At 39.8% G+C, this 15,098-nt stretch overlaps 1 protein-coding gene across 2 annotated transcripts in view; it reads left to right on the top strand.

Moving 5' to 3' along the window:
- The window catches only part of vps9d1 (VPS9 domain containing 1), an 81,742-nt gene that overhangs the window by 23,310 nt on the left and 43,334 nt on the right, over positions 1 to 15,098 (top strand). For both annotated transcript variants that reach the window (XM_080186781.1, XM_080186782.1), the window contains exons 6-10: positions 989 to 1,051; positions 2,730 to 2,782; positions 6,589 to 6,676; positions 7,937 to 8,022; positions 11,135 to 11,721. In XM_080186781.1, the coding sequence (XP_080042907.1) occupies positions 989 to 1,051; positions 2,730 to 2,782; positions 6,589 to 6,676; positions 7,937 to 8,022; positions 11,135 to 11,721 (877 nt within the window). The remainder of the gene's footprint in view (positions 1 to 988; positions 1,052 to 2,729; positions 2,783 to 6,588; positions 6,677 to 7,936; positions 8,023 to 11,134; positions 11,722 to 15,098) is intronic.

Below are 15,098 nucleotides of genomic sequence, written 5' to 3'. Positions count from 1 at the left end.
GCTCATTGAGCTATCCCTCTGTCCTGCTGCATATAAAGATGCTGAGAGTCATTTCAGGGTCATTGCATCAAGATATGGGCATCACTATTTAGGCTAGCATTTATTGCTGATCCCTAGTTTCCTTTGCAAAAGTGGCAGTGAGCAGTTGTCTTAAACCATTGCAGTTTGTGTGATGAAGGTACTCAACCACAGTGCAGCTAGATAGGAAGCTATAACAGTCATTACACTTCATTAGCTGTGCAATGTTTAAGGGTGCCTTTAGGTTGTGAAAGGCACAATAGAATTGCACATTCTTTATTTGTTTCTACATATCCTCTTGACTTTGTTGCAGTGCCTTGTACGCAATGTTCCTGCCTTGTCAGCTGATAGAATCCTTGCTGCATTGTCACCCTGTAGAAGATAACATTTAGAATATGAGAATTTGCCTTTTGTATTTTTGCCCAGCTTCAGCCTCTTCATTGCATAGTTTTGAACTGATATGAGTTATTCCTTCCCCCCTTATCCTTTCAATAAATAACTAAACATTTCCAATTTATTTCGGTCTAATGGACAGTAATTTTTGAAAGTAATAGTGGTAGGTGAGAGTTAAAAATAACAAATGACCTTTACAAAATCTGAAAAGGTACACTGAATCAATTTTCCTCTTTCAAAGTGCTTACACTTCCTGTTGTGCTAACTTTACAAGTGGATTCACATCATTCTGAACCCCAAAGCTTAAACTTAATAAGAGGTAGAAAAATAAATCATGATACTTTTTTAATGAATTTGAGCCGTCGCTTGAAAAAATCGTGTCCCGTAATTTGTTCCTGGATGAAACATGAAATTAAGTGTTGAAAAGCAGAACTTTGCAAGCCAAGTAGGATAAAAGCGCAGCCACTTCATGGGGTCCCCATAGATTTGTTACATTTCACTTATGATTTGTTAAAATAGTAATCTCTTGAACATTTTTAAATGAAACTTTTTTGCTAAAACTTGTTTTTATTTTCAGACATTGTCTCTTCAGCGGCAGATGATGGAGAACTTGATCATTGCACAGGCAAGACAGGCAGCAGTATCCTTTCATTATGGTGACATTATTTACAGAAAACAATTATCGAAGGAATTTTGGGTCAGTCTGGTTTTATTTTGATCCTTTCTGTGGGAAATTGAAGTCTTGAAATGCTGACTGTGCATCAGCGACTTCAGTTTTAGAATTTTGTGTTCATTATCAATGTCATAACACTTATATTCTCAGGCATAGATTAATTCATGGCATAATCCTATGTCCTGTTGAAATCAGGACAGGAAAAATGACAAAAAGATCCCTGCAATTGAGCTAACAGTACTGTCAAATAAAGTATTTTGTACATTAGGTTAGTACAATATTGATGTAATTACTTGAGTCAAGCATTACCAAAATGCTAGCAATAATTTCACCTTAAAGAATCCATTGAATTTGAGTATCTTAGTCCAGCAAAATTGTATCCTCATGTTTTGCTTTCAGCATTCATTCATTGTACGATAAAGAGGAGTAATCCTTTCGTGGTCCAACACATATCTATCTACCCATAACTGGAGTGTCTTCAGTAATGGCTTGTGATTCCACTCTGCACCATTACCTCTGAAGTCCCTCAAGAATCTGTCATTGGCCCCTCCTATTCTACATGTACATGCTGTCTGTTGGCAGCACCATCAAAGATGCAGTGATATACCCAGCTTTACCACTCCAATATCCATCCCAACCTCCTCACTTACTTTCTTTTTTTGTCACCCTACTTGGCTGACATTCCATCCAAGCTGAGCCAAAATTCCTTCCAGTTAAACATTGGAAAGGTCATAACCATTACCTTCCTTCCCCCCCCCCCCCCCCCCCCCCCACACGCTCCATCACTGCTGTCACAAGTCAACATTAACTGTCAACAACATCAGTGGCCCTAAGCTGAACTTCAGACTCCATTTTCTCTCTATTACAAAGACTGCCTACTTCCATCTCTGTAACATCAGTCAGCCGCACCACATCTTGCCCCATGCCTTTGTCACATCCAGACTCTACTATTTCAGTCCTTTTTTGGCTGGCCTCCAAAACGTTTGATAAATTTAGGCTCACCCAAAACTCTGCCTTTGTTATAACCCATGGCAAGTCCTGCTTGCCCACTTGCTGTTGTGTTCATGGATTTAACATTTTCCCCTGGTATCCAACTCCTTCAAAATTCTTATCCCCATGTTCAAATCACTACATATCCTTTCCCTGGTATCGCTTTGCATCCTACCTCCAGTGCTGATATTCCACATCATGTTGGCAAGGTTGTTCATTTCATCTGATTTTTTTTTAAAAAAGCCATCACGCAGATGTGTGATCCTAACACTCCTAATGCTTTGTAAAGAGTCCCTTTATTGAGTACCACAATGTGCAAATAGTAATTTTACCTTGGTTCTGGGCAGTTGATCCTGCTTTGAAAAGGATCAAACAGTTGATTTAGGGCCTGTGATAAGAAACCTGATCAGATGTGTAAACTTATTCACTCCTTTCTCAACACTCCTGCCTTTCAAAAAATCCTAGCAGTAATGTTTACAGTCTTAGCCTCTGGGAGGTTAGGTTATTTGTTTATGCATTTGGGAAAAAGAGATAATAGTGCATTATAAAATGTTGTTTATTCCTGTTCTTTCTGCAAAGCCTTAAATATTCTGAGAACCCAGTAGTTGTTAAGTTATAGAGAGTGAGCAAATATCCATAACAATGTACTGTACAGCTGCAAAGAAAGATGGAAGAACGGAGACTGAGACTTCAAGAAGAAGCCAACAGGTGATAAAGCCCTACAATTGCGAGATCTGAGTGATGTTTTTCCGCTACATCCTATAATTGTCCAGTCAACATCCACACTCCTTGTTCTGTCATTTTTAAGAACTTTTTTTTGTCTGGAAAATTGGTTTTAAATGTTATCAAAGATCTGTTGGAAAGGGATCAAAAATGGAGATTGGAACGCCAATTTTAGCACTTGGCATAAAGCAACTGTGCATCAGAATTCTTGTTTGCGGCTCAGTAGATTTTTACTTTAGGACCTGATTTGAACACTGCAGGTTAGGTGTATAGAAACTAAGAGCGGGAGTAGACCGTTAGGCCCTTCGAGCCTGCTTTCTGTTCACCGTGATCATGGCTGATCCTTGATCTCAATGTCCTATTCCCACTTTCTCCCATATTCCTTGATGCTATTAAAATCCAAAAAATTATCTATCTCTTTCTTGAAAACATTCAGTGACTTAGCCTCCACAGGCTTCAGCGGCAGAGAATTCCACAGGCTTCAGCGGCAGAGAATTCCACAGGTTCGCTGCCTTTCGAATGAAGAATCGTTTCTTCATCCCAGTCCTAATGGCCTACCTGTATCCTGAGACTGTGTTCCCTGATTTTAGATTAGCCAACCAGGGAAAACAGCCTTCCTGTGTCTAATCTGTCCAGTCCTGATTGAAATTTGTAGGTTTCAATCTGATTTTCTCTCGTCCTTCTCAACTTGAGTGTGTACAGGCCCAGTCAAACCAACCTCTCCTCATAGATCAACTCCAGCATCAACCCAGTGAACCTCTGCTTCACTCCCTCTATGGCAAGTATATCTTTTGTTAGGTAGGGAGACCAAACTGCAGGCAATACTCCAGGTGTTGTCTCACCAAGACTCTTTACAACTGAATTAATACATCTTTACTTCTGAACTCAAATCCTCTTACAATGAAGGCCAACATACCATTTGCCTTTCCAATTGCTTGCCAGACCTGCCCCTCTGCTTCCACTGACTGTGCAAAAGACATTCAGATTCATTTGTACATCCACACTTCCAAATGTATAACCTTTTAAATAACACTCTTCCTTTTTGTTTTTCATACCAAAGTGTATAACTTCATATTTAGCCGTGTTGTACTGCCTCTACCATGTGCTTTCCCATACACTCAACTTGTCTAAATCGCCTTGAAGCATCCTTGCATCCTCCTCACAACTCTCAATGCTACCCAGTTTGGTGTTGCCAGCAAACAAAATGTTACATTTGGTATCTTCATCCACGTCATTTATTTTATATATAATCAGCTGGGGCCCAAGCCCAAGATACCCAACTAGTCGCTGCCTGGCACTTGGAAAAAGATTAATTCATTTCCACTTTCGGTTCTGTCTGTCAACCAATTCTTTATCCATGCCAGTACATTACCCCCTATTCCACGTGCCTTCATTTTGTCCACCAACCTCTTATGAGGGACCTTATCAAAAGCCTTTTAAAACTCCAAATATACCACATTCACTGATTCTCCCTTATCAATTCTAATTGCATCCTCAAGAAAACATCCAATAGATTTGTGAAGCCTGATTTTGTCTTTCATAAACCCACACTGGTTTTGTCCAATCCCATTAATGCTTTCCAAACATTCTGTCATCATGGCCAGAATTTTATTCTTCTCCTGCCACGGGAATCGGAGTAGATGAGGGGCAATCACTGGGAAGTTCCAGTGACTTTGGGATTTTATAGTTTCAGGACAAGCGATGTTGTAAAATTCCGTCCCTTATCTTTTATAATAGACAGTAGCATCTTTCCCCATCACTGATGTCAGGTTAACTGTCTGTAATTCTCCCTTTTTATCCTCCATCCCTTTTTAAGTAGTAGGGCTACGTTTGCAACCCTCCAATCTGTAAGAACGGCTCCAGAGACTATAGAATTTTGGAAGATGACCACCAATGCATCTATTATTTCCACAGCTACTTCCTTTAATACTCTGGGTGTAGATTATCCGATTCTGATGACCTCTTTGACCTTCAACCCCAGTAATTTCCCCAGCATCATTTTCTTCCTAATATTGATTTCTTTCAATTCTGGGAGGATTTTGTGCCCCCTTCTGTGAAGACAAAGTATGTGTTCAATTCTTCTGCCATTTCTTTATTCCCCATTATAATTTCCTCAGCTTCTGACCGTAAGGGACCTGCATTTTTCTTTACTAATCTTTTTCTCTTCACATATTTATAGAAGATTTTATAGTCAGTTTCTGTTCCCTGCAATTTTACTCTTCTACCCTATTTTCCCTCTCTTGATCAACTTCTTTGTCCTCGTTAGCTGAATTCTCAAATGCCAGTCCTCGGGCTTGTTGCTTTTTCTGGTAATTTGAAATGTTTTCTATTTGGATTTAACATTATCCCTAATTTATTTAGTTAACCATGGTTGAGCCACTTTTCCTCTTTTCGGAGGACATGAATGAATAATTGTTGTTGTTGTTCTTGCACACGTTCTTTAAATACGAACAATTGCCTATCCACCATCAACCTTCTGTGGTAAGATTCCCCAGTCTTGCCAATTCACTCTTCATACCTTATAGTTCCATTTATTTTGATTCAGAATCTTAGTTTTGGATTTGACTACTTCAGTCTGAGTCTTATTGAAAAATGCCAACATATTATGGTCACTCTTCCCTAAAGGACCCTGCAGTGCAGGATTGTTAATTAATCCTTCCTCATTGTACTGTACCCAGTCTAGAAGAGCCTGTTCTCTGGTTGGTTCCTCAATGTATTAGTCTAAAAAACTGTCACGTACAGTTCCAAGAACTCCTCCACTATACCATTGCCATGTACGGCTGTTTCACTGGAAACTGGCAGCTGACCAACTGCAGGGAAGTGAAGATTGGAGGGCCCTGAGGCTGTCTTCTGGGATTGACAAAATGCATCTTTCAATAACCCAGGGAGGGTGAGGCTCTTGCAGCTGAGGATAGGGATAGAGACTCTCGTGCAGAAGAACCCAGACTTCCCTAATTGGATCCTTGCTCTTCCAGTCCCACTGAGGAATTTCATTTAATAATTTTTCTTGGAGGGTCGAGTTGGCTTCCCAATATGGCACTCCCATTCAGAAATAGGTTAAAATTCCATCATGGTTCCATGTACGTTACATGGAAATGGGGAACAAGGAACCATTGGAGATCATTGAAAAGTGTGATTGTTTGAGATAACCTTTTAATGCATTACAGATGTTAAACTTGCTGCTTTCTCAGAAGCCCTCCCCGTGCCCCCAAGGTGCTTGGTGTCAGTTGGGGCTTGAGCAAACAGAGTTTCCAAAGAATTCAAGTTTATGGAAGCTAATGGGCTTCACTGTTGGACAGCAACTTCCCACAGTGCACGTGCACAGTTAAATGCAAAAATCAGGAAGTCATTGAGTTATCCTGCTCCTCTACAAGCTTCACTATACCAATACCTTGCAGAGGAACTTTGCATTGAAATACATGGAATGCACAAAGTTGTGCTTTCATGATCGTTGCATGCTAAAATCATGAAATGATGTTAGAGTTCGTTCATTCAGTGTAAGTAAATATTGAAAGGTGTGATAAACTTTAGTCATTGGCAGTCAAGCTTTCCAACACTAAATATTAACTTTTAAAAATGTATTCTTTCAACTTTTAATTGTTATGGATTCGTAAGTATTTTATCTTTTTCTTTTTGTCTTTTTTACCTTTATCCCCTAATCATAATTTACTTTTGCTCTTTTTATTTCACTTTCTACACATGATTTGGAGTTGAATTAATTATTTCCTGATTCAGACTGTTTAATGTAAGCCGGGAGATATTGCTTCTAATGAATTTGATTCCTTTTCAAGGAGATTTTCAAACAGTGCCACACTGACCCCTGAAGAGGAGGAACAAAGAAATGTATACACGAGCATTTTAGAGTTTGAGCAAGACCATGTAAGTACCAAAGAAAAACACCTAATTCTATTCAGATGTACAAAATAAAGGTTTCATGTTTCTCTAATAGTAGCTGTGATTCTCTCATCCCACTGTGTTAATTTTTTTCCAGTGTGGATTACTCTCACACTGCCCACCCAGCTTTTGGGGAGCTAGCAGCCCGACCTAGCTGGAGTGAAGCTGGGGCAATCGGGGGCCCTTCCTCAGGGGGTCGGGCAGCAGAGGGGATGGTGCCATATGGGCATCGGCACTCTGGCAGTGCTGGCCTGTGCCCTCTAACCTGCCCAAGGGCAAAGTGCCAATGTGTTGTGGGAAATAGCTGTCCAGTTTATTTTAACAACAGTCCTGCTGCCAGTCTGCAGTCGGGATCGGTGGGGGAAGATGGGAAGGAGGGAGGACAGCAACCAGGGCGGTGTTGGGGGGGAGTCAGCCGGTGTCGGGGGGATGGGCATGATCAGCCTGCTTGTGGGGGGGTTACTATCAGGGTTACTTGGGGGAGGCTGGAGATTGCAGCAGGTCAGGAGGAGGTGGCGGGGGGGGGTGTTCGATGCTGGGCCTGGGGGGGCCGGTAATCGGGCCATGGGGTCGGACAGCCATTGTCACAGGGGTCATGGGGCTGGCCAGCGGTCAAACTGGCCAGGGCTCGGGAGGCTCGCAGTGCAGGGCCACTGCACATGCGCCAGCCTCAGTGCTGACAGATCGGCGCGTGTGCAATGGCCCACTCAGCGCGCTGATTTCAACCTCCTGAGGGGGAATAGGCCCCTCCCCCTGAAATTTAACGATGTTCATGCTCGTAGCCTCTGAGTGTGGAAGATTCTTCTCTGATCTCCCACTGAAAAAACAGCGTGAATTACTCCAGTTTTCAACACTTAGAATTTTTTGGGGAAAATTCTACCCAGTGTCCCTTGGACCAGTCGATCAGAGTATATTGTTTTCAAGAAGCCAGAGTAGTCCTGGTTGTCCAAAGTCCCTTCTCAAGACAATGTTATATGTTTTACAACTTTGGAAATCGTTGCGTAAGCATTGAAGCAATATTTTGTATATAATCACAATATATAAGATGTGCAGGCACAGTGGATTTTTTAAAAAAGCAAGCCTTGTACTTGATTTGAATCAAGGCATGGACAATTCAGCAGACAATAGATTGATTATTTTGTCGTAAAGATAATTGTACCTCAACTGCATATTAACAGCAATCATACTTTTAATAACCTATTCCACAACCAGTGACAATTGCTAATTGAATCTTTTGATTTGTAGGAGTGGCCTAAACAGTGGAAAATGAAATTAAGATCACAACCAAATGACCATGTGCTGGTGGCTGGCCTATTATCTCAAATACTGAGGTATAGATTTGATTTTTTTTTAGGGTGATGCAATACCCTGTAAGATGTAGAAACTGTTGCAGCTTTATAGCTAGTCATTTTTTTCTGCAATTAACGAAGGAAGATAAAGACAGTTTATAACTTACCATAAGTGGTCTATAGCTGCAAGAATAGATCGTTTGGAGGACTTGATAAATTATAAGTCTCCAACATTGGTGATCATGCTTAATCTTCACTTCTGCAGCCTTCCAAACTCTAAATGTGATTTCACACCTTCAGTCTTCAAGTTGGTTGGTCATGTCTTATGTCAATTCTAGTTTCTATTTTGCTTTTGAATAGTTCTGTTCTCAGGCAGACCACTAGATGGAGCACCACATAAACTCTGTATGATCCTCTGAAAGCATTCTTAAAAATCCTTTTCTGGCGTGGAGAATTTGCAGCAGTGTTTCACAAACTCTTTTCACAGCGCACAAATTTTAAGCCAGCATACAGCAAAAATACTATATGAGGTAAGAAGTAGAAGCAGGAATAGGCCATTTAGCCCTTCAAGTACGCTCTGCCATTCAATGAAATAACAGCTGATCCACCTCAACACCATTTTCCTGCTGATAGCAGCAGGGAAGAAGCTGTTCTTGAGTCATGAGAAATGCACCATACCTTGAGCCCAACTAACAATCTTAGATTAGTTGTCCACTTGCTTGGAGTAGAATGGTCAGGGGGATAGGGATAGTTGGATGATTGAAGGGGTTTTTAGAGGATGGGAGTATCAATGGGTGGGGAGGGTGGTGGTTCAGAAAGATTGTCAGCGATTGGGGATAGTAGTTGAGTAGGCGGAGTGTCAAGCAGGTTTGGGTTGGCAGTTTGGGGGCCGCAGTCTGTGGTAGTTGGGATGTCTGGACAAAAGTGGGCAGAGTGTCCGATGGGGAGCTGGGGCAGTGCATCACTGGTATAACTACTCAAGAGTTAAAACTGGTTCTACTCCTTTTAACTTTTTCTGCTAAATGAATTGGAAGCATCCAAAATCTCTGATTTTAAATTCGAGTTTCAGACGGTTCCAGATACAGGATAATTGATTATCGGAAGTTCCCGTACAATTTCAGTGGAGTCCTTGCCTTGGGACTTCCGAGAGTCCCCCAGTGCATCTTTGGGGTACTTCTGGAATGCAACCATCCAATACTGGAAGATGTGACCTTGGTGAATAGATCAAACTGCAGAACCATTTTCTGCAGTATTATAGATTTTTTAACTATCATGTTGAATGGATTAGAATAACTTTTCTGCAATATTTTAGACACCTTTGAATGTCTATAATTGTGCTTCGGTCCAAAATATTTTTGTTTCAAATGTTTTTCTCCTGCCTTTGAATCTTGCTGTCATGCTGGCAGTCTGATATTTCAGCCAAGTGGTCACCTTTGACGTGTGAGCAAAGGTGGGAAGTGTCAGCAAACTGTTCAATCATATGTGCTATAAGAAGCAAGCCCGATCCTGCCTTAACTCTCTCAAATTCATACATGTTTCCTCCTAAGAGTCAGAAATAAGATGCCAAATGAAAACTCTCCTGGCTAGCCTAGTGGCATAGTGGCTTATTAACAAACTTAATATAACCTAGGATTTGAGTCCTGAAGTACATCTTAGCACCACACTAGGCATCAGCAGTGATCAGGTATAACAAATTTACTTTTTATACTTTTTTTTGGAAGCAATATTGCAAAACCGGATAACAAGTGTGTGTGTGTTACTTAATTTGCTGAACACAGACTGCAAAACAAAAATCCTAAATGCTTCACTTGAAAAGAGTGGGCAGAGGGATTTATTGCCTCACACTACCGGCTTTTTTATCGTTATCTACAAACATTTGAATAGTGTTTTGTTTTCATGGGATGCGGGTGTCACTGACAAGGCCACCCTTCCCAAGTTGCCCATGAATTGAACAGCTTGCCAGGCCGTTTCAGAGGCCAGTGCAGGCCTGGAGTCACATATAGGCCAGACTGGGTAACATGGCAGATTTCCTTCCCTAAAGGACATTAATGAACCAGGTAGGTTTTTTTTTATGACAATCAATGATAGTTTCATGGTCAGCGTTACAGAGAGTAGTTTTCAGAAGCAGATTGTATTATTTAAATTGACATTTGACTAGCTCCATGGGTGGGATTTGAACCCATGTACCCGGAGCATTAGCCCTAGCCTCTGGATTACCAGTCCTGTGACATTACCATAATGCTACCATTTTCCCCCTAAGTGTGGCCTACCCTAGTGTAATTTTGTGCAATTATTTGCTGCTTTGCTTCAAATGGTAGTCATTAACTTGTAATTTTATTGAGGGATTGCCAACAACATGCCCTACCCAGGAGCTGAGTTTAACTTGTTAACACTGCATGGTGTCACTCAACTTTTAAATGTGGAACTACCTCCAATTTGCTGGAAGGCAATGCTTACCACAAGAATGTTTAATTATCCTCAGTACAGAAAGATTATTTATCAATTGTTTGAAAACTGCGTCACTCATACCATTTAGAAGAATGCTGTTACATTTGATGAAAACACTGACTTCTTTTGAAGTCTCAGGATGACTCACTTTCGCCCATATGTCCACTTGTGACTGTTTATATGGGAAAGTTCTCTAATTCAGAATCGTTCACGCAATCTCATTTTGATATTTCAGAATATCAGAATAATGATGCCAGCAAATTCACTGCTTCTGGACTCTCCCTTTGATTATTTCAACTAACTTTAGAAATCTAATCAATTTTCAGACATATTGGGGAATTATGCACTCACTCTACAACTATTGTACCTCAGTGATTTTTTGAAAATGTTTTATTGTATCAGTAATCACTGAAAATAGATTTTGGAAGTTAAGTAAATGGGTGACTGAAAATTAATTTCTCTATCCGGTACGAATGGAATTCATATAAAGTCAGCTGTGATTTAGTTTGAATATTTTATCAGTGTTTTTCACATACATTTTAAAGGGTTGTTCAATGGAAGATTTTTGTTTATAATGTAATTCTGTATAATAATCTGCAGAGTTCAGGATTTTATAATTATACAGTGAAGTTCTAAGCTTAGATCAGCTATATATTTCTCTCATCAGTTATGAACTAAACTTGTTTTCGTCAATCTGTTTTTCTAGCTGTTCAGAATATCCAATCGCCCAACTACTGAAGAAACTGCAGTGTAGGATCTACAGCAAGCTCTATCCTATTGTGAATAAACAATTTTCAGAGCTGGCTAGTGTCAGTGAACTGGATGGAGGCACTGCATTGTACACATCCCTTCCCCTATGTGCACTGAGGACAAATGTGACATCTTCACTCAACAAGGGAAGCAGATTAAAGTCTTCCAAAAGTGCATGTTGCTTGGGATCTATTCAAGATTACAACAAAATAACTACTGGTGGATTACGACACAGTTCCTCTGTTAGCTCAGTGGCATTCACAGAATATCAAAATGCAAATTTGAACATTAGTGAGCAGAGTGGACTGGCAGAAAATGTTACAGATCAAATCAGCTCAACAACTGTTATGCCAGATCTGATGGCTGAGAAAGACAGCCCTTTTGAAGATTTGGAGCATTATATGATGAAGTTTGCGCAACAACCAGGAAATATTATGGATAACCTGATGCAGGTGACAAATGCTGATCACCTTCACCAAATGGAAGACATTCCATTGCAAAATCACCTGAAGAATGTTGTAACAGATGTACATAACTCAATAGGTAATGTACTCATTCCCTCTACAACTTTAACTGGATATAGCTGTTCTCTAGTTCCAATGCACGGGGAAGAGACCTGCTGGTCAGAATGGAGAAAATTATTGTGAATTTTGCTAAAGGGCAATACTAGTGTTAAGAGCATAAGCTGATTCTAAATGCCACATCCCAGAAGGAAAACTTGAAATCCCTGCCCTTAACTGTATTTTTTCAATTTGGTATATTGTGAGGGAAGGTGTGAACACCGAGGAAGAATATCTCAGACATTTTTGTGGTGATTTTAGGCAAAATAAATGTTTATTACAAATTAAAACACACAACAAAATCAACTGAGATACACTTAGCTATATTAATGGCTATGCACATTCTCTTTCAATTTACCCAGTTCCAAACCCCTCTATTTTCCTAACCTTGGAGCTAGACCTCCCAAAACAACAACCCGTGGTTCTATTAACTCGACTAACTTGACTTTCTGCAATTTCCATTTTAAAATAGTCTGTTGTTCTTCAATCATACGACCACCAGAACACATTTCCAATTACTGGTTTCCTTATTTTCCATTTTATCACCATTTCCTGACAGTAGCATAGATGTTTGTATCATCAGTAATGTAATGTATCACAGAATTATTACAGCAAAGAAGGAGGCCATTTGGCCCATTATATCACACCAGCTGTCCAAATAAGCAATTTGATAACCACAGTGCCATCCTCCCACCTTCTCCCAATAACCTTTCACATTCTTCCTTTTTAAATAACAGTCTAAATCTCTTTTGAACACTTCAATCAAACCAGCCTCCACCTCGCTGTTCAGCCGTGGGCATTGCAAGCCTTAACCACTCGCTGCATGAATCAGCCTTTCCTCATCTTGCTTTTGCTTCTTTTACCTATTACTTTAAATCTGAACTCATTCTTGATCTTTCCACGAGTGGGAACAGTTTCACCCTATTTATTGTTTCCAGACCCCTCGTGATTTCGAATATTTGTATCAAATCTCCTCTTTGCCTTTCTTTCTCCAAGAAAACAGCCCTAATCTTTCCAGTCTGTCTTCATAACTGAAGTTCCTCACCCCTGAAACCATTGACGTTTCATAATCTGCAATTTAGTTGGAATGTACAATACCCACATTTTTGATCATTAGCTACCCCTGGCTGAAAGCAGCTAGGGTGGGTCACAGTCAACATTAGACCAGTTACGATTCTTTTTGATCTTGCTGCCTTTTTGTCACATCTTGATTTTTAGACCGACTGCTCCCCACTCCCCATTGTGCTTGGAGCCTTCCACCTTGTGCGCAGTGCCTTAGCCATCTGCACTCTGTTCTCCCCTCCCGACTTACTGTTGGGGACCATTCTTATGGGTTCAAACTCCTCTCAAGCTGACAGCACATCATGTCGTTGAAGATGCTTCCTTTCCAATGAGTTAGAAAACTGAGGTCTCATTTCTCCCCTTTCCCCCCACTAGTATAAAATTTCCGATGGCATTATTCAAAAAAGAACAGGAAACTTCTATTATTCATCAATCAATAAAAATATATCTGGTCATTTACCTAATTTCCAATTGTTAGACCTTGCTGTATGAAAGTCGCCTGCTGAGTTTATTTACATTAAAACTGGCTTCACTTTGAATGTACTTTTTTATAGCTGTGAAGCACTTTATGCTATCCTGAAGTTGTGAAAGGTGCATATTTAAATGTAATTTAGTTATTTTAGTTCCCAATTCCTTCTCTCCTTTTCTCTCTCTTTGTTCTCTCTTTTTTTTCCATTAATTTCTCTTTTCTATTTTGGTGTATTAATCATTGAATTTTCAATGATTAATGCACCCTCCGACCTCTACATCTGGTTTTGTTGCCACCCTGTTCTGCTTTATTATTCACAACTTTAACCTTCAAAAGTGAATTAGTCACGGCATCATTCTCTTCTCTTGTTACTTTTATTCCCCCAGGTGACAACCAAAGTACATACAAACTCAGTCGCAGTTCCCTGTACGTTTTTCTGGGGATCAAATTGGTTCATGTTTTACAGGCCCACAGTATTAAATGTAGTAGACTTTTTTTTTGTCACTTAAATGGATGCGAGTTTGCTGCAAATAAGGTAAAGAAGATAGGATTTTTCATTCAGTGATTTGGATTTTTCTGATGTTATGGGGACATGCGTAGGTATTGAAAACCTAGTAAGAAAGGGGCAAAGCGAGAATATTAAATTGTTTTTTAGACAAACCCAATGTAAATTTATTCATCGCCTTTTTTTCTCTTTGTCAAAATACAGTTCCCTCAAAACCCTTCCAGATTGTGAATTTTGTCCTTTTTTTTGCTTTTAGCTCTGATGATGGATCATCCTGACTTGAAATGTTGACTCTATTCTCTCTCCACTGATGCTGTCAGACCTATGAGATTTTCCAGCATTTTCTGTTTCTGTTGTAAATTTATTCTAACCTTTGTGCTGCAAGTTGTGTGTTACATTAAAGCAGATTAGAATGGAAATGTGCATTTCTTTATCATAAGAGTAAATGTTTTCTTCTAATGACAAGGAGCACGGTTTAAGGAGGAAGGTTTTTGATGTGAAGGTGTGAATAAAAGCTTGGTTTGATGATGATGTCAGTCTGTCAGGTACAAGGTAGGGGTCTGAGGAAATACTCGAATGACATAAATGGGAAACAAAATCAGCCACTAGGTGTCAGTGTGTTTTTAACTATAAGGATTGAAATAAAATCTGACAATTATATTTCACAAGATAGATCTGAACAACAGAGGTCGTTCTAACTGTCCACTGCAACCTATTCATCCAAAAAGACTTGACACATAATTCTCTCCTACGTCATCATCCAGTTGTTTCTCAAATTATTCCAGGATTTTCACTTATGCATTACAATTCTCATTGATTACTTTGATGTGATGAATTTCCTGATATGAGTGGAAAAGTAATCTTTTAGTTTGGTTGAATCTGTTTTCCTTTGTGCTATTTGCAAGTTTGGCTTTAAGTAATTTTCTCAATTTACTTTTTCTGTACTGTTTACCATTTTAGTACCCCTCTAAATTCATCTGTCAGTTGCCTTCTTTCTAGACTGTCATTCCCAAATTTCTGCAGTCTTTGCCCATAGCTTAGTCCTCTGATCTAGGGATCAGCCTCCTAACTCCTCTGCCAAGGGATTAAAGATCTGATTTAGTCAGCAGCAGTAGGGCATGGTAAGCAAGGTGGTCAGGTCGCAGCTTTGTATGCATCTTAACTATTATTTCACACAGATTGTACCATGCTTTCTTGACAATACAGTTCAGCATTCTTTTCGCTGCAAGGTTGGACATATTGTGCATGGAGTCAAATAGAAAATTTTCTTTCAGTTAAATCCTTAGCTACTTTGGCAACACTGGGTATTTATGCCATCTGTTTT

This window comes from Carcharhinus amblyrhynchos, chromosome 4, assembly GCF_965287045.1.
Source record: "Carcharhinus amblyrhynchos chromosome 4, sCarAmb.v2.hapA, whole genome shotgun sequence".
In the NCBI taxonomy this organism is placed as follows: Eukaryota; Metazoa; Chordata; class Chondrichthyes; order Carcharhiniformes; family Carcharhinidae; genus Carcharhinus; species Carcharhinus amblyrhynchos.
This window is presented reverse-complemented; position numbering and strand designations above follow the sequence as displayed.